The sequence below is a fragment of the Coregonus lavaretus genome, assembly GCF_964263955.1.
Source record: "Coregonus lavaretus genome assembly, chromosome: 18".
NCBI lineage: Eukaryota > Metazoa > Chordata > Actinopteri > Salmoniformes > Salmonidae > Coregonus > Coregonus lavaretus.
In genome coordinates, this window is record NC_140005.1 from 38,005,451 (window position 1) to 38,029,923 (window position 24,473).

The window sequence follows — 24,473 nt, forward strand, 5'->3', positions numbered from 1 at the left end:
CAAATGTGTGTCAACGTTTTTAATATCCCTGTCAGATCTTTTAAAGGATGACATTATCATAAAATGAAGGTTTCAATCATACTCATGTTCCATTATCTTATCTATATTGAAGTGTCAATCAACTCTGACCCCAAATAATCTGTTGCCCCTGAAGCAGTACCTTTTGGCATCATAACATTCCTATAATTTCTATAGCAGCTCTTTAAACAGTGCTGAAGAAATAAAAGAACCCACCACTACTTCTATCAATCTGGTCTTTAATCCTCTTGAATAATTCATACAAAAACAGATCTAAAATTTTTTAAATACAGTAACTTTATTAATTAGTTCTACTTCCAGTTACCAGCTCAAATCTACACAAGGTGTGCACTGTACATACTAAAGGGATAGACATTCTGAACTAGACTGGTCCCAGATCTGAATGGCCACCATTCTCAAACACTCTCAGAATAGGAGTGCTGATCTAAGATCAGTTTTCCCTTTTTGATAACAATAATAATAATAATAATGAATAGGGATGACCTGATCCTAGATCAGCACTTCTACGCTGAGAAACCAAATACGGCCCTATGTAGCCAACTTCTATGGCAAACATGACAAATCTTCAGAGGAGCTGCGTAAAACATAAGCAGATCTGGGATCAGGCTAGCACTGAGCGGTTCCTGGAGTTTCAGATCCAAAACCAATAGGGAGGGATGGATGGGTGGTTGAGTGATCATTCTACAGGCGCATTACTCTGTACTTAATAAATCTAACATTACAAATATATAAATGTTAAATATCTAGATACACCATGATTATCATCAATAATAACCACAAAAAAAATGCTATGTGAAACAGTTCTTTGTTAAGACCATTTCCCATTGTGTCTACTAGAGATAATACTTGCCTGCATTAGTGACAGTCCTGTCTCTGTGCATGCACACACACACGCGCATAAAGACAATCACACACAGTCAGCATATTCTAATCAAGGGTGAACCTATGATCATAGAAACACCAGATGCAAAAACAAAAACATACATACATTTTATACAATGTAGGCCAACAATTTCCCCGCTCCTAAAGCCTTTAGGCTCTTATCGGTTCGGTCAAGTTCATTTCACAGACCCAGAGCAAAAAGTAGAACAAACATTTCAATAACAGCTTTGAAAACAAATCACTGACAAATAATAATCACACATTTAAGATGTCGCATGTGGTGAAAACCATTGGATTAAAATACAGCATAGTTGGATAGTTTTATAATGCATTTAAGTGAATTATAAAACACAGATTTCAAATAAAGCAATATTGATTATTAAGAGAATACCACAGACAGTGGTGCTCAGATGTTCCTTAGTGTTTTCCATGAATAGAATACTGCTGGTTACACTTATAGAAATACAATTTAGAAATATAATTCAATTTCTATGGTCACAATCCTACAGATTAGCACAGGAAGTGAGCATGATGAATACTGACATAGACAAAGTTACCCCTGAAGATCTTAGTGCCATAATTTTTAAACACCTCTAATCTTTCTTCAATATCATGGTTTAAATCCTGTGATTCGCGACAAGCCAGTTTTCTATTTAGCTATGACCCGTAGTGCTTGGGTAGAGGTGAGGGGTGTAGTGTTGTGTTAGGACTAGTTTATCCTCCAGTACCCTTTTCACACTACTGAGCCGATCCGAGCTGTACTGCACTGGCCTGGTTACGATCCACCATAGTTGCTGGAAAGGAAAATGTGAAAATATCCAAGCCAGCACAGTCCAGTTTTGGTTGGCATGATAGTGTGAAAATAGTATAAGGTAAGCAGGAGGCAGTGGCTCTTAACCATCTCTCAGATCTGTCTAATTAATGTGATGTCAAGTTTGGGTAAATTTTGCATTCGTCTACCTGGAGTGCCAGTTTGGGTAGGGATTGCCGTTTTGGAACAATTCTATTTGTTCCTTTGTGCCAGGCAAGTTCAATCAAGCACAGCTTAAGTATTGTCAATGATTAAAATAGTATTTGAATGCAGGGCTGCTATAGTTTAGTAGACAGAGGATAGAGAGGCCAGATGCAGAGATGTCTAAGTCCCAAATGGCACCCTATTCCTTATATAGTAAACAACTTTGATCAGGGCCCAAAATCTTACACCTGGGTTTTATCACCTCACAGATGGCTTCAGTAGGTGAGCAAATCACGTCCGTGATGATATGTGTAGTAGCCTAATCCCCATTCCCAGCTGCTCTGTTAGAGAGATCAGCAGCACCCTGTTGCTAACACTCAAGATTGACTGATGTCAGTTCGACATTACTGAACAAACACACATCTAACCTCACACACAGGGTCAAGGACACAACAAGGGTACAACAACCAGTGTGTGTGTGTCTGTAGTTTTGTGTAGGAGAACCATTAACTGCCCCCCCCCCCTCCCCTAACAAGGTGGGGGGGGATACCCCCTAACAAAATTTCACTTAGAGCCCACAAAAGGCTAGGGCCGTCTCTGACTGCATGTCTGGGTACGGATGTGGGTACGGAGACACGCGAGCCACTGCGACCCCTCATGATGAGTTTAGATTTTTTTGTGGCCCCCACCCCCATTAAAGTTGCCCATACCTGCCTTAGATCGCTTCTATGGGTTCGTCTTATCATTGAAAACCTCTTAAAAATAGAATATATTTACAATTATAAATAGTTATCAAAAGCAGAATAGAAGCACTAATTCTATTTCTGCCACCAAGTGCCAAGTCTTTACATACTTCTTCTCTGGAATGTGAAAAGTTAATTTAGTGAAGAGAAATCCAGCATCGAAAAAATGACAAATAATCAGAGCAATAATAAGTCAATAATTCATTTCCCCAGGCAGTCTCAGAAGCAAAGAGAAGAGCTTGGCTCAGTTCAGTTCAGCATCATATGTAGTGATAAGCATTTTAAGTGTTTTATTTATCTTCAGCTTGTGTGTTGATTTACAATCTTCCACTAGTCTCACTGTGATACTGGTTGAAGAATGGAGTCAAGGCTAATTTTTAACTAATAATAGTCTTCCCCCTGGCAACTGTATTGTCCATGATCCAGGGTAGCTCTTCATTGAACCAGTGAGTACTATGTCAAGTTAGCGTTGCGGTGTGTGTGTGCATTTGTATGTATGTGTGTGTGTCAGGTTAGCGTTGTGTCTGTGTTATATTGCTCCTTCAACGTAGCCAGGAGGAGGGGACCCACTGTGGCTCAGTGTCCAGTTTGTTGATGAGCCTCAGCAGCTCCTGATAGGCCTTGTCCTGGTCTGTGTTCACGATGGCTGCATCAAACAGGTGGCCAAAGTTCTGCTCCATCTCACGGGCCTTCTCGATGATGTCACGCAGCTCCTCAAGCTTAGGTGGAGAAAGGGTAGGGGATAAGAGATGGAACACAGAGCATGTTTCACTACGTTAGTTTGATGTCAAGTGAATTAACTTTACTAAGGCTTAGTAAATAAACCTTACTAAAAAGGACCTTTGGGGCTAAAAAAGGACTGAGAAAACAGATTGTGATGTGTTAAAATGACGCCGTACCTTTGGGTTCTTGCTCTCCTTGGCCAGGAGGGCTCGCAACCGTTCTTGGGATGGAGGAGCGATGAAGATTATGTATGGCTTCAGATCAGAGTTCCGCAGAATCTTCAGCGACTAGAGCGAGAGAAAGAAGAGAAGAGAGAGAAGGGGGAGAGAGAGGGGGGGGTGGGAACTCACAGTCAGACACAGCAGCAACAGACATTTTATGCTCTCTTAAGGCATCAGCATGCTTCAGCTCGGCTAGCGCCCAGCCGAACTGGGTGATCCGAAAAAAGAAAAAAAAAGAAGCAATAGTACCATTTGCCCCTTTTGAGATGCCGTAGCCAGTCCACACTTCCTCAAAATAGTCAGAATTAATCTAAGATATTAAAGAATCCCTACTGTTGACCAATCACTGACGAGGGGCGTAGACTTCGGCTACAGATTTCCCGGCTTGCCTCGAAAATGTTTTGTGTGCCCAAACAACTCTTCCAAAGTGTTTCGGCTGGGAAGCATGCAGACACCTTTATCCTCCCTCTTCTTTTCCCAGTTGGTCTGGCTTCACCTTCTTCTCACCTCTCTCTATCCCTCCTTTCCTCCCCTCACCTGGGTGTGCAGACACAGAAGACAGGCCTTGCCCTCTCTCCCTACCTATCCCCCTCTCTCTCTACTCCCCCTCCTCCTCACCTGTGTGTGCAGACAGAGCAGACAGATCTTGCCCGTGTTGACGAGTTGACGGACAGAGTCGGTGCTGGTTCCGTACAGGTTCTTCTCAAACTCTCCCGACTCGATGAACTTCCCCGCGGTGGCGTCCATGTCAAAGGCCTGGCGGGAGACAAAGTGGTAGTCCCTTCCACTCACCTCCACATCACGCCTGTTCCGCGTCGTGTCTGGAATGAACCCACATTTGTATTGCTTTTAATAACAAAACAATGAACAGGACAGGGGAAGGGGGAACAACAGACAATGGCCACAAAACCATGGAAAAAGTCTGGAATTAACAAAAATGACATAACATTCTCAGTAACCAAATTCTATACCCTCTAAATGTCTTGAGTAATACTAAGACCGGATGTGTGCAGTTCAAAGGGAAAGTTAACCCTTTAAAATGCATACAGGAATGCACACACACTTACGTGGGACAGCTCCCCCAAATCTGTCTGGCTCGCTGGACAGCAGTCTCTGTCTCAGCTCGTTCTGCCCACAGTTGGGAGGACCAATCAGAGCAATGGGCCGCTTGCGATTGGCTGGCTGGTGGTAGAGCGCCATCTCCTCATAGGTCAGGATCTCCTCGTTGTCATAGTCTGGGGAGGAGCAGAGACACAGACGGTTTTAGTTTCATATCAAACAGCATATCTTTGGATCATGAGAGACTTGGAGACTGAGAGGCCTTTAACTGAAACGTCGACATAGTGCCTTCAGAAAGTATTCACACCTTGACTTACTCCATATTTTGATGTGTTACAGCCTGAATTCAAAATTGATTACATTTGGGGGGGGGGGGGGGGGTCTCACCCATCTACATTTTTAGAAATGTTTGCTAATTTATTGAAAATGAAATACAGAAATATCTCATTCACAAGTTGGTTGTTGATCATTGCTAGACAACCATTTTCAGGTCTTGCCATAGATTTTGAAGTTGATTTAAGTCAAAACTAACTTGGCCACTCAGGAACATTCATGGTCTTCTTGGTAAGCAACTCCAGTGTATAGTTGGCCTTGTGTTTAAGGTTATTGTCCTCCTGAAAGGTGAATTAATCTCCTAGTGTCTGGTGGACAGCAGACTGAACCAGGTTTTCCTTTAGGATTTTTTACCCATAACATGATGCAGCCACCACTATGCTTGAACATATGGAGAATGGCACTCAGTAATGTGTTGAATTGGATTTGCCCCAAACACTTTGTATTTGCAGTATTACTTTAGTGCCTTGTTGCAAACAGGATGCATGTTTTGGAATATTTGTATTGTGTACAGGCTTCCTTCTTTTCACTTAGTCAATTAAGTTAGTATTGTGGGGTAACTACAATGTTGATCCATCCTCAGTTTTCTCCTATTACAGCCATTAAACTCTGTAACTGTTTTAAAGTCACCATTGGCCTCATGGTGAAATCCCTGAGCGGTTTCCTTCCTCTCCGGTGACTGAGTTAAGAAGGATGCCTGTATCTTTGTAGTGACTGGATATATTGATACACCATCCAAAGTGTAATTAATAACTTCACCATGCTCAAAGGGATATTCAACATCTGCTTTAAATAAAAAATACCTATTTACCAATAGGTGCCCTTCTTTGCGAGGCATTGGAAAGCCTCCCTGGTCTTTGTGGTTGAAACTGTGGTTGAAATTCACAGCTCGACTGAGGGACTTTACAGATAATGGTATGTGTGGGGTACAGAGATGAGGTAGTCATTCAAAAATCATGTTAAACAACATTATTGTACATTTTTTATCCTGAACTTATTTAGGCTTGCGATAACAAAGGGGTTGAATACCTATTGACTCAAGACGTTTCAGCTTTTCATTTTTAATAAATTTGTAAAATTGTCAAAAAACATAATTCCACTGACATTATGGGGTATTGTGTGTAGGCCAGTGACAAACAAATCTAAATTGAATCCATTTTAAATTCAGGCTGTAACAACAAAATGTGGAAAAAGTCAACGGGTGTGAATACTTTCTGAAGGCACTCACTCCCCTGTTATTGTTAATTATTCTACTATAACTTGGGGTCATGCCAACTACAGCCCATTAAAGTAATAATGCTAACTTTCACAGTACATTGTCTCTAGGCAAAAGCTGGCTAAAGTGAGTGGTCTCTTTCTGTAACCCTGGGATATGAGATACGAGTAACAATCAATAGTGTGATGATAAAGGAAGAGTGTTAACAATTCCACATACGTAAGCATTTAAACAAGCAAAGTCTGCACATTCCAGAACCAAAAACACACAGCCCCTCTAGCCATCAGGGCCCATTTTCACAAAGCATTTCAAAGTAAGATCTAGGATCGGGTCTTTCGTGTCCATATAATCTTATTCACTATGATCTAAAATATCAAACTCATCCTAGAACTGCACTCTTACTCAGATGCTGTGCGAATACGGGCCGGGTCATTCTACACCAGCCTGTCTACATCTCTGCTACAGCACTCTACCACACGGCTGGTCTGGGCTTGCCTTACCGTCATTCTGCTTAGCATTGTAAAGGAGCTTCTTCCTCTTCTTCTTGTTCTTCTTAGCACACCACAGCTTTCCCGACTTCTCAGGCTCTTTATCCTCTTCTATGGTCTGCTTCATGGCTTCCCTCTGTTGCTGGAAGCTCTTGCCTGCATTCACAAAGAGGGAGCGATGTTAAAAACTTCTCCAGGCATTGTGAGGTCTGATAATCTGCAAATACGACCTGGAACTGGCCCACTGTTGTTGAGCCCTATTGTGAGGTAGTGTACCTGGTACTAGCCCAGCCAAGGGCTGGTTGTCCTCGTCTCCGTCCCTGTAGGCCTGCCACCAGTTGGGGTCATCCTGGCTGATGATGTGGAGGATGTCTCCCTTCTGGAAGCACAGGCCCAGCTCCCTGCACGGCACATATGGGTCATCAGACGGGTCGTAGTCAAAGTGAGCCTTCACATGGACCTGGTGGAATAGAGGAAACAAGACATGACCTTAGTTTTCTAGTAACTCGCACTGTATATTCTATAATTAAATTCAAGATTCTCCAATCCAAAACAATTGACTGTTCATAATGACATATTCAGTATGTGGTGGTGCATGTGGGAATCAAACCAACATTGGCCATGGGTCAGAACCATGCTCTGCAACCCACTGAGCCATTGGAACCTGGAACAGTGTGATTGCTTCAGACAGACAGACTTCCTAGCCCAGGGGCTGAGAGGAGAGCTGGGGGTCTGGGATGAAGGTGTTTCTGTACTTACCACAGTCTCCTTGATGGGCGGGGGTTTGGTCTGTGGGCTGGGGATGAGGATAAAGGTCAGGTTGCCGTGCATGTCGGCCAGGATGTCGAAGACCTCGTTGACGTCCTTCCCTCTGATCTCCACTCCGTTGATCTCCAGAACCTCGTCTCCTTCATGGAGCAGCCCGCTGCGCTCCGCCGCCCCGCCCTTCACGATGCGGCTTATTATCACGCTGTCCATGTCGTTACGCACCGTCGCGCCCTGCCACACATACAGACAGTGGGGAACAGTGGTTAGTGACGGTGCAGACACAGGAGGGTTTAAACTTTGTTAGAGAGAGATGTGTACAAGCTGTCAAATCCTTGATTCTTCCCGTCCTCGCCACACTCTCAAAGCTCATTGGAGGAGATCTCCGAAGAGAGGGACCTTGGAGCCTCTTCTCCAATAAGCTTTGAGAGAGGGGTGAGAAATTGAGGAAACAAAGACAGGGGGAATCAAGGATTTGACAGCTTGTACACTTTCAGACAGAGTCTATAGCTACTCCTATGTTGATTCATGATAGCGTGTTTTAAAAGGGGTCTCTCTCACCAGTGGGATGTCCCTGGCTTTCTCGATGCAGACTATCTTGACGGTCTCCCCTCCCCACTGGGTGAGAGTTTCACAGTGGTCGTCTGGGGTCAGGGGCTCCAGCTGCATCTCCTGCTCCGCAACACAGTCATGGGCCAGAAGCACCGCCTGGGGAGGGACAGGGGACATAGGGTTCATCAGCCTTACTGGGTTCACTTTTAGACAAATACAGACAGGTAGATGCATGCATCTGCACAAGCACAGAGACCTGTGTCTAACAGTACTGTAGTTATTACTTCCAGAGCCTCCTGCTGTTCTAGTTCTGGTGGAAGGAAGACATCCAGGAGTATCCAGGAGGACAAACATTACAAAAGAAGCCTTCATTCAGTAAGTAGTAACAGACTAACAGCCATAAGTTTCCCTGAGGGACAGCAGGTAAATCATTTTCCACTCCCTCCATCTGGCCCAGTTAGTTACCTCACTTGGTCTACCTCTATGGCAACCCTCAAAACAATACAGGGGGAACCCCCCCCAACCACCACTCTTCTCCTCCTCCATCCTCACATCCTACTGTGTGGGTCGTGTTCCGCAGGGCACACTGTAGCAAAACATTCAGGTAGTACACCTCCCCTTTCAATCTGTTTAGAATGTTCCCTTCCTATTGAACATGCCCTGGTGTCTCAGAGGAGCAGCATCATCATTGTAGATGTGGGGGCCGGACAGATAAATCAGAGGGAAAGGGAGAAGATGTGTACAGGGCTCAGGGGAAGGCAGCTTGGCCATATAGTGTAAACTCAGGGGTAGGAGAAATCAGGTCACTCATCCGTGTGAGAGTTAAAGAGAGCGCGAGATCAGGGCTTTGGCACGGCTTCTGCCAAGAGATGGAGCCAATAGTTGATCACAGCTGAACCAACACAGTCCTGACCTGAAGAACCCCAGCCCTGAGAGTCAGGATGATAAAGGTTATACTGGGAGAGAGACAGACAGACGTTACACTGGCACACAGACACAGGTTAAACAGAGATGCACATTACACCTGACAGGTTATACTAGCACCCAGATACACCGCCATTAAAGTGGTGCAGAGAGACACAGGTTAGACTAAGACAGACACAGAAGTTACACTGAGACACAGAGACAGACATTAAAGTGGTGCAGAGAGACACAGGTTAGACTGAGACACAGGTTAGACAGAGTAGGAATGGATGGAGGCCTCACCTGGACATGTGGGGAGGAGAGCAGGGTGTTGAGCTCCAAGCCCTCCTTGTGTTGGCTGTTATGAACCATAGACTGGACCTGGAGGACACACCACAACACAGGAAGTGTAAGAAAGAGGAGCAGGGACAGGAGACACGCCGTCAACTTGAAACACATCTGATGATTTACACCCGAAATTGATCAAAAAGCAGGCCAGCAGCATCTACACAGGAAGGTCGGCAGGGAGGACAATCTGTCATGATTCTTCCCACCTTGATTCAACAGCTGCAATGCCTTTGTTCACCAGAATAGATGGCATACATAGGGTTTGTGTAAAAAAAATTGTTGAGTGGTTTTAACTTTTTCCTTGTGGGGTGCCGATGGGCCTTCAAAGTGCTTTAGAACTCGCCTTAGCTGAGGAGCAGGCCTTGTGTCTCTACCATTAGGTACACAATGGTGACATGGTCCACATGAGGGATGACCAATAGAAAACTCCCTACATACGGAGGACACAACAGTCAAGTTATAGGACAATGTATTTCATCCACATGCATAAACACACACTCACAAACAAATGTGCGCGCACACACACGTGGGGCAAATTCAGGTTTAAGCCCATTTTCTCCCGTTTGGTACCTAATTAATAAAATGGTGGTGGCTCTGGCTACCTGTCAGTGTGTCTATAATGGTGAAGACAGCAGCCTCAGACAAAGAGAGAGAGAGGCCCAAATGTAAGTGTCCTGTCTTGTCCAGTCCAGGTCAGTGAGTTTGAGTTCTACATGAGTCTGGGCTCTAATGATGGGGCTGAGTACAAGAGCTGTTCTGTGCTGCTGGGGCAGAATGGACAGCATGAGAGAACAAGAAAACAACAATTAACAAGTTTATTGTGTGTCATTAACACTTCTTCACACTACAGCGATTCCAGGCGATTCCTCAATTAAGTGTCATTAGTGGACAAAATATTCAAAAAGTCATTTAGTACGTTGAAGTGGTTTCTGCCCATTAAAAACATTTACACTGCACACTCTGCTGAACTTCAACTTCAAGACTAGTCATCTACCTAATTTAGGCAACATTTTCCACAACTCCTACAAGTCGTACTTGATCGTGTGTGTGTGCATGCATATATATATCTATCTATATCAGCATATATATATATATATATATATGTGTGTGTGTGAATATTTATGTGCGTGCCTTAGTGCATGTGTTCCTGTCATTGCGTCACACAGACCCTCCTCAGGCCTCACTTTTTGGCCTGTTCGCTTGGCCTCAGATCAAGTTTGTGTGTTTCTGTCCCCCTCCCATTTCCTTCTATTCTAGTTCCCACGCAGTCTGAAGTGGGCCTAAGACCAGTGGAGTGAAGGGTTGATTTGGAATTCGGTATACAGGAGCATTGTTCTGTATTATTCGACCATCAGCCCTAGCTCCATCCTCTTCCCTAGCCCTACTCGGTATGCTCCGGGTAGACGTTGCCCATAGGCAACAGATCCTTGGATCAGCTTACTCCTCCACAAATCCTACCCTTAACCATGTTGAAGAAAACACACTGGATCAGTGTCTAACGGAGTCTTCCTCTTTCTTCCTGAGCCAGTTAATGTTCGGGGCCACATCCGTAGGCACAGATCTAGGAGCAGTTTACCCGTCGCAAGTCCTACACTCAACTGTTACATAGTAATACCGCAAACTGACTTGATATCAGCATCTGGGTCTCACCTCCTGGACCAGGCCCTGATGGCAGTGTGTGTGGGGAAGGGCGGTCTGGGTCGGTTCATGTGCTGCTGGGCCAGATCCGTAAGCACAGATCTAGGATCAGCTTACCCTAACCTTAACACCCCAAACGGACTCCAGATCAGGACTCACCTCTTGTGCCAGGCCCTGAGCGCGGTCTGTTTGTGGGAAGGGCGGGCTGGGCCTGTTCATGTGCTGGGCCACAGAGTTGTGGATGTTGAAGGCCTTCTGGAAGTCAGTCTTCTGGACCAGCTGCAGCACCAGCTCCACGTCCTCCTGGCTCTGGGCGTCAGACAGGCAGTGCTGCACCTGCTTCAGGGACATCAGCAGCTCCTCCAACTCTGTAGGCAGGGACAGGGGGGGAAGGGGGAGAGTCAGGCATACATATACTGCACAGACAGATCAACCATACAAATACAGTACACAAAAGCCAGACAAGACAAATGCTCAGAATCAGGAAAGAATTACAGTGAACTCATACAGGGACTATAGTCAAGACAGGATATTTACATCTGGAATACAACTCCAAAATACTAATATCTTAAACCTTACCAGCTCTCTCAAATCCAGACCCCTCTCTTAGACATATCTGTCCAGTCTAACTAAGACCAAAATAAGGAGATGGTCTGTGTGTGTCTAAAAGGGAGGATCTAAGTGGGAGGCTTGTCATCTCATCTGATTGAGGATCTACTTTCACGCTCCATTGACTTCACTGGGTACCTTCTGTCCTACATATTGTTTTCTTAGGCTAGGCTATATGATATGTATAATTTCAATGCATTATTAACTTGGCAGGAGGAGTGGTAGAGCAGTCAAAGGACAGGAGATGGGGAAGAAAAAGAAAAATAAGGGCAGAAAATGGAGGAGAGGAGGGCCACCCACCCTGGGAGAGACAGCAGCCATTGTAGCCTGGGTCAGAATGTTTTGTAACATACTTTTTAATTAACCACCTCTCACAGGGTCCCCCCCCCCCTCCCATATCCCCCCTGAGGAATGCTGCTACCACACACACCTCTTCCCTCCCTCCTCCTCCCTCAGTCTCAGTCTTTCCCAGACCCCAGCCTCCCGATCATCAGAGAATTAAGTGGGAGTAAAGCAGGACTCCCTCAGAGAGCTTTAGAAGAAGAATGCACTGACTACAGGCCTATAGACTGCTGTGTGTGTGGGTGTATTTGTTCTGTCTCATTCATAAGCCTACCTAGAACAGAAACAGTGAACTTGGGTTAAGAGACTGAGGGAAAGCCACAGACAGCTAGAGGCCTATCCAGAATTCCAAAAACGACCCTACCCCCCACATCCACTCCTATAAATCTGAAAGGATTGGTTTAAGCAAAATGGCACTTTCTTCACCTTGTTTTCTCAGCAGAAATTTTGCCAGACTTACATAGTATGGTTGGGGGATAGGGGTCGATTTCAAATTCTGCAAGAGACGACCACTTGCTTGTTAGCACTTTATCCTTGCTAGTGCTCAAGGCTAACGCCAAATAACTATTCTGTTCAGAATCACAACCTAATAGAACACTATTAAATTGTAAGAGTATTCTCATACTCAGTCCTACTCACCCAGTAGAGTGGGGGCCCCAAGGTTGGGCGGCAGTCCCAGGGGCCCTACAGGGCCTTCGATGGGGTCAAAGGTGGGGTTATCGATGCCCACCTTGGGGTTCTGAGACAGCTTCTTGAGCCGTATGGAAGCGTTAAGATCTAGCTCCTGTCTGTTCCTGCCCTCTTCCTCCCTCCTCCTCCTCAGGTCCTCTTGGTGCTGACGGATCCTCTCCAGCTGGGCAGAGCGCCGCACGGGCAGGGTACGGGCACCCAGGTCCCCTGGGCAGTCCACCGCCATCTCCCTGTGCCACTGCTGGGGCTCCTCCTGGTTCGACTCGACTCCTCCACTTCCTCCCCCACCTCCGCCGTCTGACTCAGTCACGTGACCGTTCATATGTGAAGTGGTCATCATTACCACCCCTGCGCCTCCTCCAGTGTGTGTGTGTGTGTGTCTGCAGGTGGCTGGCTGGGGGGAAGCACTATGAGGGGTGATCTCTGCGTGTCCTGTGCCCGGCGGCCATGACACCCTGACTCACTACTGATGACTCAGCAGATGCTGGGATTCCAGGAGAGGGGGACACATAGAGAACAGGAAGGTAGGAAAGGTTAGAATGGTACAAAACACAACATAATATGCACATTAGCATGCCCTACACTACCTAACATTTCAATACAACAACAGAGGATTCATAGTCACTCACAATTCCACCAAAAAGAATGAGCTTTTTAGACAATCACTCTCACACACACACCACTCCAGCCCCCAAACCCAATGTCAAAAACCTCTACCCACAACCCAATGTAAACAACCTAACATACACTTTAAGCGGAAGACAGAAACTAGGCTATTTACACAAATAGGCCGACCAGCACAGACAGACACCTAGCTACTACACTTTCCTCTTCTCTCTCTACAGGTCCCTCCCTCTGCCGTCTGTCAGTCTGTTTGCCAGCTGGGTGAGACAGCACAGGCCAAGGACGCCATTATCACCCTGTTATCACCTTATATTACACAGACTGTTTTAAACTAAACAAACACCTTAGCCGTCTCACACACAGAGCACTTTTAAGCCTTGACACAACAAGTGCACTCATGCACATTCGCATTTTCTCAAGAGATGCTGAAAGAAATAAATCATATTTCTCCACTCCTGTTCCTGTGACAAAATTAACATTTGTTGTATCATTTTACTACAAGAAACGCATTATTCTGCAGGAGTTAATATTATATTAGGCTACATGTGAGAGGTTATAGGCCTACAGTCAGAGTCCAGAATTCAGTTACTATTCCATTTAACACATTTGAACTGAAATTAGGAATATTCTGATTATTCATGTGTACAGGGACACCAGTGAGCGGAATATCAAAGGTGCATGTAAATAGCTTATCTCGAATAAGACCTTAAGCAGGCTATGAGCTACTATCCGGAATACTGTGCGCATGTAAACGTGGTCGTTGTTGTGGACCACCAATGTTGTTGTTTTTCTATTAAATAAGTGTGATTCAGAGCAAGTATCGTTCAAAATAAATTTCTGCCCTCTAGATGATTTAGCAGAAAACAGCACTTTGAAATCTACAATAAAAACATTTTGCACTTTATTTTAACAGTCTCTTTTCTTAGCTGTTACAGTAAATCTATCCAAATCAATGTAAGTAAGAACACAAGGGCAGGCTAATTTAAAAGATAGATATTCATTATTAGCCTGGTTCTGTATGGAATGCAGGCACATTATGGGACACAGGCCAGGCCATTATCAATTATCATTATTTATTCATTTTTAATTGGTGCCACCAAATCATGTGCTGAAAAAGTTGGTAGCACCAGTGCCACCAGTGGAAAAAGTTAGTGTAGAACCCTGCAGGAAGACAACCAACACCAGCCAAATCAGGAGTCACAAGCCCAGTGCTGGTCACATGACCCCGGACGCTAGGAGAATAGATAACCTTTATCCCTACATCCGTGGATCCACCCCCCGTCCACATGCCCGGTCACATTCCTATCTACCTAGTTAGTCCAACTCCGAGCTGGACACAAACCTCAGGTCTTGCACTTACGGTATGTCCTTCACAGGCACTTAGTCTACTGTTTCAAGAACAAAACAAGCCGACTAGAATACTATTAACAATATGTACAACAAACACAGAAGGTCACCATTAGTAACACCAAGTCCACAAAGAACACCCTAACCTGCAAAGCAGCCTGTAGTACTCCTGTGTGTTGTTTATGTGTGGGTGTACGCTGGTCAGACACAATTACATCTGCCCTGTCATCCTGTGAATCTGAATAAGATCTCTGGGCCACTCCTTGTCTCACACAACCCCCCCACCCCCCCATCTACTCTTTCTTTACTCCCCCTTTTTGCCTCTTTTTCGTCTGGGCGCCCCCTCTCCCTCCCTCCAATGGCCTCTGCTGTGTGGAGATTACTGTGCTGCAACAGTCCCAGACACGTCTCCATGACAACAGCTTTGTCAGCGGGCAGGAGGTCCCCACTCCACAGCCCTGAAAATTAAAGGAGGCAAAACACAAAGACACACACACACACACTCAAGAAGGGGGAGGACTGTCGAATAAGGGAGAGGAGAAACATAGGGTCCTATGTCCTTACCCACGTGTTGGTTGGTTAGTTGGTGCGCTCTAGTAGTAGGTAGGCTGAGGACTCTCCTCTCTGTATATTCCCCACAGGTAGTGGGTCTTCTCCCAGGCTGTGGATCAGTGGTTATCCCCCTCCTCCTAGGATCAACAGGCAGGCACTCAGTCAGCTAGCTCAGTCAGGGGGAACGGAGAGGACCAGGGAAGGGAGGTGGCAGGGGGGGTTGGGAGCACTGGTGTGTTTGGAGAGAACGCACCACAACCGTGTGTGACAACTGTGTGTGTGTGTGTGTGTGTGTGTGTGTGTGTGTGTGTGTGTGTGTGTGTGTCTCTCTCTCTCTGGCTGGAATTGAAGCGTCACCACACTGCCATTACAGATATCAATACCAACATCATTGTTGCAGACCAGGTTGTGCCGAAAGTAACTACGACATTTTTTAGATTCCTCAAGGTATTATGTGCTGGAACTGTGAAGGTATTTTTTTGTTTATTCTTCAAGGTAGTAGTATGGGGAGTCTACTAATTAAGATATATGGAGGAAGTTGCCCGAGGGAGAAAATATGACCACACTTCTGAGATGTCACTAAACTGCTGAAATGAGAGTTGGGAAAAACATAACACAGGTGCGCCCCCCCCCCCAGATCTGTGCCTCGACACAATCCTGTCTCAGAGCTCTACGGACAATTCCTTCGACCTCATGGCTAGGTTTTTGCGATGAGATGCACTGTCAACTGTGGGACCTTATATAGACAGGTGTGTACCTTTCCAAATCATGTCTAATCAATTTAATTTACCACAGGTGGACTCCAATCAAGCTGTAGAAACATCAAGGATGATCAATGGAAACAGGATGCACAAGCTCAATTTCGAGTCTCATAGCAAAGGGTATGAATACTTATGTAAATAAGGTATGGGTTTCTTATTTGTAATAAATTGGCTAACATTTCTAAAAACCTGTTTTTGCTTTGTCATTATAGGTTATTGTGTGTAGATTGATGAGGAAAAAAACTAAACGTTTAGCATAAGGCTGTAAAGTAACAAACTGTGGAAAAAGTGAAGGGGTCTGGATACTTTCCGAATCAACTGTATAACTGTCAAACCGCACTACGGAAAATATGCAGATGTTTTTTAGTGCAGAAAAAGTAACAAAAGAATGTAAAGCTAGTAAAGAATCTGTGGTGATGTGGAAGTGAAGCAGCCCATTTGTCCTTGGAAACACACTCACACAGGAGCAGAGCAGACGCTTCGAATGAATAATGTAGTTTCAGTGAGTGACGTAGGTTTAGGTTAGATGAGTAACTGTTACAGTAGCACTCACTGGATGAGTTGGCGCGTGAGGAGAAACACACACTATCCTCTCGTAGCAGAAAATGTATTCTTTTTATGGCCTTGAGTATCCTATTCTCCCATTGTTGTACTACAGAAGCAGAACAGAGAACACTATGTAGATGAAGAAGGCTGACGGCTTCCCCTACATTGAAAGTGTCAGACTTGTCTTTCTACTTACTGACACCTCCGTTGTGTTCAATGGACACAATTTCCATGAGAGTTGGCCAGAGAAGAATACGTTACTCCATGTTCCTTACAGAGCCATGTAAACAAGCACTGACTTGATGCCCAGCCTCTCAAAGCCCATATTGTTACCATTTCAAGAGCATCAATGCAGGTGAAGACCGGAAAATAAGATGTTATGGATTACAACAGTGGTTGAAAACACTGTAAAAACAATGGCCATTCTAAAAACCCTTTGAGTTTAGTTTCCTTTTGCTTTAGAATTACAACTGGTTGTCTAAAACATTTCTAACTTTCAACATAAGGGCTGGCTTCGTCCCTTTCCAAATAACAGCTGTAGCATGGTTGTAATCTGGTGTGATGAGTGTGTATTTGTTTGGGAGAGAGGGTGGGACTAATTGGAAGTAAAGTCTGAATGAATTGAAATCTAGTCTGGTCATCTTCTTGAGAAAGGTATAGGTTTAAGCCTTCTGGTTTATTTACAGTTCTCACCAACACCGCAAATGAGCCATAATCTACACATCCATTCACACATACAGACGGCAGCAACACACACTCCATTAAGATCTTGAGCTAATCTCGTCTGGCAGGACCTTCCCCTCCCCGTAGAGGATTCATGCCCATTAGGCAGGTTAAACACACTGTGCCCTTGGAGTGGACCATCTGTTGCTGTGGGGCTTAGCCAAGCACCTTGGTAGAGTTAGTGGTCGTCCTCCTGGCCTAAAAATCCTATTTAGATTATTCAAATGTATGGGTGATACACAATATAAACTGAGGGTACAAAACATTAAGAACACCGTCCTAAAATTTAGTTGCACCCCTGTTTTGCCCTCATAACAGCCTCAATTTGTCGGGGCATGGACTCTACAAGGGGTCGAAAGTGTTCCACAGGGATGCTGGCCCATGTTGACTCCAATGCTTCCCACAGTTCTGTCAAGTTGGCTGGATGTCCTTTGGATGGTGGATCATTCTTGATACACACGGGAAATGTTGAGTGTGAAAAACCCAGCAGTGAATACCCCATGAATACACCCAGTGGCGTGTATTCATGGGTGCCAAGGGAAGCCAGGCTTCCCCCAAAAATGTACCCAAAAACAATACAAAATAAAAAATTTCAATTCGCAATAGGCTGAATGTATCTCACCGGAGAAAGCCTCAGAGCGAGCTAAACAGCGCCCCTCTGTCTCTGTGTGTACGCCATCTGATGCTGTCTGGTAAAAAAGTATGACATTGTTGCCGCCCGTAGCATTGAATGCAAGGGATGCCAGCGAGCATTTGGCCTCCCTTGATAAAAAAAAGAAATTATAAAATAAAAGCCAATCAGCGTTGAGCTAAACTTGAGTGAGCTCAACTGTGAATGGTCCTGCCGCAAAAAAAAGAAGAAAAAAAAGGGAAGCCAGTTTGGATTTGGCTTCACTCCTATCACGTCAAGAGCATACACGTCATTGACAGAAACTTGAATTGTTGAATATCGTTGTTTTGTTGTACTCTGGTGGCTAGCTAGCAAAAATGGTCCCTTTCCTAAATTAGCCATGGGTGGAGATAGGGAATTGGACTTGTGGTTTTACTTAACTCTCCGTACTGACCAATGATTATAACGGCGATTATGATACAACCATAAAATCATACATTGTGCCCCTGGCCTGAGAGGATGAAAGTTCAAGATGTAGAAGGCTAATGTGAACTACATAACATTGCCCATGAAAGGAAGTTAGGCTAGCGTTTTAGCCAGGTAGCCTAGGACAATAAAAAACTAAAGCGTGTACAGTATGACAGAGTCATAGACCGTTTCGTCAACATGAGAGGATGGCATTGGCGTTTGTTTCACTACAAGTAGGGTGAGTCAATGTGTTTTTCCACTTGAACAAACACACACCAGATCAGAACCATGGACAGCCACATCATATTTAGCTAATGTTGATTGGACTAAATTGTTTTTCAGTATCTTTTAGTTGTCACTGTTTTAGACTAAGCATAGGTGAATTGATGATGTTGAAATTCAAATGGTGCTGAAAGTGGAGGCAGCTCCTGTTTTCTTTACGACTTGAGGTAACTCTCCGTGGTTCTAAATCAATAGTTTTTTAGTAGTCTGAAAAATTAACTTGCTTGACCATGCTGTACACTACCGTTCAAAAGTTTGGGGTCACTTAGAAATGTCCTTGTTTTCCATGAAAACATACATTAAATTAGTTTTAACAGGAAAGACAGCAAAATACATAGGAAATGTAGTCAATGACAAGGTTAGAAATACTGATTTTTAATAGAAATAATTGTTTCTTCAAACTTTGCTTTCGTCAAAGAATCCTCCATTTACAGCAATTACAGCCTCGCAGACCTTTGGCATTCTAGTTGTCAATTTGTTGAGGTAATCTGAAGAGATTTCACCCCTTGCTTCCTGAAACACCTCCCACAAGTTGGATTGGCTTGATGGGCACTTCTTACGTACCAAGCTGCTCCCACAACAGCTCAATAGGGTTGAGATCCGGTGACTGTGCTGGCCACTCCATTATAGACAGAACACCAGCTGACTGCTTCTTCTCTAAATAGTTATTGCATAGTTTGGAGCTGTGCTTTGGGTAATTGTCCTGTTGTAAGAGGAAATTGGCTCCAAGCAAGCGCCGTCCACAGGGTATGGCATGGCGTCGCAAAATGGAGTGATAGCCTTCCTTCTTCAAGATCCCCTTTACCCTGTACAAATCTCCCACTTTACCACCACCAAAGCATCCCCAGACCATCACATTGCCTCCACCATGCTTGACAGATGGCTTCAAGCACTCCTCCAGCATCTTTTCATTTGGTCTGCGTCTCACAAATGTTCTTCTTTGTGATCCGAACACCTCAAACTTCGATTTGTCTGTCCATAACACTTTTTTCCAATCTTCCACTGTCCAGTGTCTGTGTTCTTTTGCCCATCTTAATCTTTTCTTTTTATTGGAACTCTGCCTAGAAGGTCAGCATCCCGGAGTCGCCTCTTCACTGTTGACGTTGAGACTAGTGTTTTACAGGTACTATTTAATGAAGCTGCCAGTTAAGGACCTGTTTGGCATCTGTTTATCAAATTAGACACCGTCTTTGTCCTCTTGCTCAGTTGTGCACTGGGGCCTCCCACTCCTCTTTCTATTCTGGTTAGAGCCAGTTTGCGCTGTTCTGTGAAGGGAGTAGTACACAGCGTTGTACGTGATCTTCAGTTTCTTGGCAATTTCTCGCATGGAATAGCCTTCATTTCTCAGAACAAGAATAGACTGACGAGTTTCAGAAGAAAGTTATTTGTTTCTGGCCATTTTGAGCCTGTAATCGAACCCACAATTGCTGATGCTCCAGATACTCAACTAGTCTCAAGAAGGCCAGTTTTATTGCTTCTTTTAAATCAGCACAATAGTTTTCAGCTGTGCTAACATAATTGCAAAAGGGTTTTCTAATGATCAATTAGCCTTTTAAAATGATAAACTTGGATTAGCAAACACAACGTGCCATTGGAACACAGGACTGATGGTTGCTGATAATAGGCCTCTGTACGCCTATGTAGATATTCCATTTATTTATTTTAAAAAATCAGCTGTTTCCAGCTACAATAGCTATTTACAACATTAAGTGTCTACACTATTTCTGATCAATTTGATGTTTTAATGGACCAAAAAATAGTTTTTCTTTCGAAAACAAGGACATTTCTAAGTGACCCCAAACTTTTGAACGGTAGTGTAGGTCACGTAACTACATGCGATATGCTTTGTGGACAGAGGTTGTGCTCCGGTTTTGTGATTAAACAAAAGGTGTGTTTAATTTATTCTACCACTGTCTTCTTACGGTCTCGGCCATAGGCCTAGATAGTTCATATGCCTTGCAACCGTGCTAACAGGTTATAGAGCAAACAACACGTTTTTTCTGGCTTGGCTTCCCCAGTGATTTTACCCACGCACCGCCTCTGCACAAACTGGTGTGCCTGGCACCTACTTACATACCCTGTTCAAAGTTCCTTAAATATTTTGTCTTGCCCTTTCACCCTCAATGGCACACATACTCAAGCCATGTCTCACGGCCTAAAAATCCTTCTTTAACCTGTCTCCACCCCTTCATCCAAACTGATTGAAGTGGATTTAAAAAGTGACATCAATAAGGGATCATAGCATTCACCTAGTCAGTCTATTACATGACATGGAAAGAGCAGGTGTTCATAATGTTTTGTACACTCAGTGTACACTAATATACACTGCTCAAAAAAATAAAGGGAACACTAAAATAACACATCCTAGATCTGAATGAATGAAATAATCTTATTAAATACTTTTTTCTTTACATAGTTGAATGTGCTGACAACAAAATCACACAAAAATTATCAATGGAAATCACATTTATCAACCCATGGAGGTCTGGATTTGGAGTCACCCTCAAAATTAAAGTGGAAAACCACACTACAGGCTGATCCAACTTAGATGTAATGTCCTTAAAACAAGTCAAAATGAGGCTCAGTAGTGTGTGTGGCCTCCACGTGCCTGTATGACCTCCCTACAACGCCTGGGCATGCTCCTGATGAGGTGGCGGATGGTCTCCTGAGGGATCTCCTCCCAGACCTGGACTAAAGCATCCGCCAACTCCTGGATGCAACGTGGCGTTGGTGGATGGCGCGAGACATGATGTCCCAGATGTGCTCAATTGGATTCAGGTCTGGGGAACGGGCGGGCCAGTCCATAGCATCAATGCCTTCCTCTTGCAGGAACTGCTGACACACTCCAGCCACATGAGGTCTAGCATTGTCTTGCATTAGGAGGAACCCAGGGCCAACCGCACCAGCATATGGTCTCACAAGGGGTCTGAGGATCTCATCTCGGTACCTAATGGCAGTCAGGCTACCTCTGGCGAGCACATGGAGGGCTGTGCGGCCCCCCAAAGAACCCAACACCATGACTGACCCACCGCCAAACCGGTCATGCTGGAGGATGTTGCAGGCAGCAGAACATTCTCCACGGCGTCTCCAGACTCTGTCACACCTGTCACATGTGCTCAGTGTGAACCTGCTTTCATCTGTGAAGAGCACAGGGCGCCAGTGGCGAATTTGCCAATCTTGGTGTTCTCTGGCAAATGCCAAACGTCCTGCATGGTGTTGGGCTGTAAGCACAACCCCCACCTGTGGACGTCGGGCCCTCATGGAGTCTGTTTCTGACTGTTTGAGCAGATACATGCACATTTGTGGCGTGCTGGAGGTCATTTTGCAGGGCTCTGGCAGTGCTCCTCCTGCTCCTCCTTGCACAAAGGCGGAGGTAGCGGTTCTGCTGCTGGGTTGTTGCCCTCCTACGGCCTCCTCCACGTCTCCTGATGTACTGGCCTGTCTCCTGGTAGCGCCTCCATGCTCTGGACACTACGCTGACAGACACAGCAAACCTTCTTGCCACAGCTCGCATTGATGTGCCATCCTGGATGAGCTGAGCCACTTGTGTGGGTTGTAGACTCCGTCTCATGCTACCACTAGAGTGAAAGCACCGCCAGCATTCAAAAGTGACCAAAACATCAGCCAGGAAGCATAGGAACTGAGAAGTGGTCTGTGGTCACCACCTGCAGAACCATTTCTTTATTGGGGGTGTCTTGCTAATTGCCTATAATTTCCACCTGTTGTCTATTCCATTTGCACAACAGCATGTGAAATTTATTGTCAATCAGTGTTGCTTCCTAAGTGGACAGTTTGATTTCACAGAAGTGTGATTGACTTGGAGTTACATTGTGTTGTTTAAGTGTTCCCTTTATTTTTTTGAGCAGTGTATATATATATATATATAAAAAATGAAAGTATGTGGACACCCCTTCAAATTAGGATTCGGCTATTTCAACCACACAACCAGGTGTATAAATTCATGCACACAGTGATGCAATCTCCATAGACAAACATTGGCAGTAGAATGGCATTACTGAAGAGCTCAGTGACTTTCAACATGGCACCGTCATAGGATGCCACCTTTCTAACAAGTCGGTTCATCAAATTTCTGCCCTGCTAGAGCTGCCCCGGTCAACTGTAAGTGCGGTTATTGTGAAGTGGAAACGTCTAGGAGCAACAACGGCTCAGCCGCGAAGTGGTAGGCCACACAAGCTCACAGAACGGGACCGCCGAGTGCTGAAGTGCGTAGCGCCTAAAAAAAACCACCAGCACAAGAACTGTTCGTCGGGAGCTCAAGAAACGGGTTTCCATGGCCAAGCAGCCGCACACAAGCCTAAGATCACCATGCACAATGCGAAGTGTCGGCTGGAGTGGTGTAAAGCTCGCCGCCATTGGACTGTGGAAACACGTTCTCTGGAGTGATGAATCACGCTTCACCATCTGGCAGTCCGACGGACAAATCTGGGTTTGGAGGATGCCAGGAGAACGCTACCTGCCCAAATGCATAGTGCCAACTGTAAAGTTTGGTGGAGGAGGAATATTGGTATGGGGCTGTTTTCCATGGTTCAGGCTAGGCCCCTTAGTTCCAGTGAAGGGAAACCTTAACGCTACAGTATACAATGACATTTTAGACGATTCTGTGCTTCCAACTTTGTGGCAACAGTTTGGGGAAGGCCCTTTCCTGTTTCAGCATGACAATGCCCCCGTGCACAAAGCGAGGTCCATACAGAAATGGTTTGTCGAGATCGGTGTGGAAGAACTTGACTGGCCTGCACAGAGCCCTGACCTCAACCCCATTGAACAAATTGGAACACCGACTGCGAGTCAGGCCTAATTGCCCAACATCTGTGCCCGACCTCACTAATGCTTGTGGCTGAATGGAAGCAAGTCCCCGCAGCGATGTTCCAACATCTAGTGGAAAGCCTTCCCAGAAGAGACGAGGCTGTTATAGCAGCAAAGGGGGGACCAACTCCATATTAATGCCCATGATTTTGTAATGAGATGTTTGACGAGCAGGTATCCACATACACTACATGACCAAAAGTATAACCCTTCCACAACCACAAGATCCACTAATAATGTAATTATTTTATCAAAATAGTTTAACCTGCTTTTTTTGCAATAATCACTGATCTGGCTTTTAAGTCTGTATGAAAATGCCCTAAAAACCATGCATAATGCACATTCACTAATAACGACTAACTTCTTGTAGCAGGCGTAATAGAAAATTAACACAGGTCTCAAACAATCTCTCAAGCACAAGCCCACGTGCTAGTGAGTAGCCAGCTAATCTTTATATTTCAAGTTTAGCCAACTTGGATCTATATGCTAGCTAACAAGAGAGGAAACAGTTTAATTGTTATGAACACACCCTTCTGTCTGTCTCCAGCTGTTTGAACAGCATGCTAGCCTGTCCACTTTGTTCAGATGTTGAAATCAAGTGGCCTACCTTATTTCTCAGAATGAGAACAAGTTGCCAATTCCTTGTATAATTGTGTTTCATGCTTATTGCACATTTATAAAACACAGACTCATATAACGGTCTTTGGCTAAAATGTTGCTTGTGGTAACCTATGTGGTACTGCAATGCACAGCACAGAAGGAGTGAAGGAGACTAGAAGAAAAAGACATGAGAACAAGCAGACAAACGCTCATAAAGACCCCACCAAAAAAAAGTGATTATTGCGATACAGGAATTTGGGAATGTCGCACAAAAACATACAATCAAATTAATTAAATATATCGCCCAGCCCTACCTCCTGGTCTTCTCAACCTCAGGGGGGACAGAACATAAATACAAATCCCAAACAAATATAATATTTGACAAACACATTATCATTTCAAACCTTGCTTACATTTATATACGATCACGTGTCTCTATTGTGTGGGAATACTTCGGAACAGATTTCCAAAATTAAAATAACTGGTGTTTTTACAGTCTTATGTCCAACAATGAAAATGTAAAAACATTTTACTTTTGTTTTGCTCAGAAAACTTGGGGGCCAAATAAAACCACCCATGGGCCGCCAGTTGGGGAAACCTGATTTATATAGACTAGAATGTGACAGTTAA

General features: G+C 44.6%; 1 protein-coding gene across 2 annotated transcripts in view; it reads right to left on the reverse strand.

Moving 5' to 3' along the window:
- Window positions 1-240: 240 nt before the first annotated feature.
- Window positions 241-24,473, reverse strand: part of LOC311145718 (protein PALS1-like) — a 29,714-nt gene continuing 5,481 nt past the window's right edge. For both annotated transcript variants that reach the window (XM_084182000.1, XM_084182001.1), the window contains exons 2-13: window positions 15,042-15,166; window positions 12,456-12,990; window positions 11,025-11,233; window positions 9,183-9,260; window positions 7,986-8,132; window positions 7,419-7,658; window positions 6,936-7,119; window positions 6,672-6,815; window positions 4,631-4,798; window positions 4,182-4,384; window positions 3,519-3,629; window positions 241-3,338 (exon numbers count right to left, since the gene is read on the reverse strand). In XM_084182000.1, coding sequence (XP_084038126.1) covers window positions 3,162-3,338; window positions 3,519-3,629; window positions 4,182-4,384; window positions 4,631-4,798; window positions 6,672-6,815; window positions 6,936-7,119; window positions 7,419-7,658; window positions 7,986-8,132; window positions 9,183-9,260; window positions 11,025-11,233; window positions 12,456-12,846 — 2,052 coding nt within the window. In that variant the 5' untranslated portion in view covers window positions 12,847-12,990; window positions 15,042-15,166 and the 3' untranslated portion in view covers window positions 241-3,161. The remainder of the gene's footprint in view (window positions 3,339-3,518; window positions 3,630-4,181; window positions 4,385-4,630; window positions 4,799-6,671; window positions 6,816-6,935; window positions 7,120-7,418; window positions 7,659-7,985; window positions 8,133-9,182; window positions 9,261-11,024; window positions 11,234-12,455; window positions 12,991-15,041; window positions 15,167-24,473) is intronic.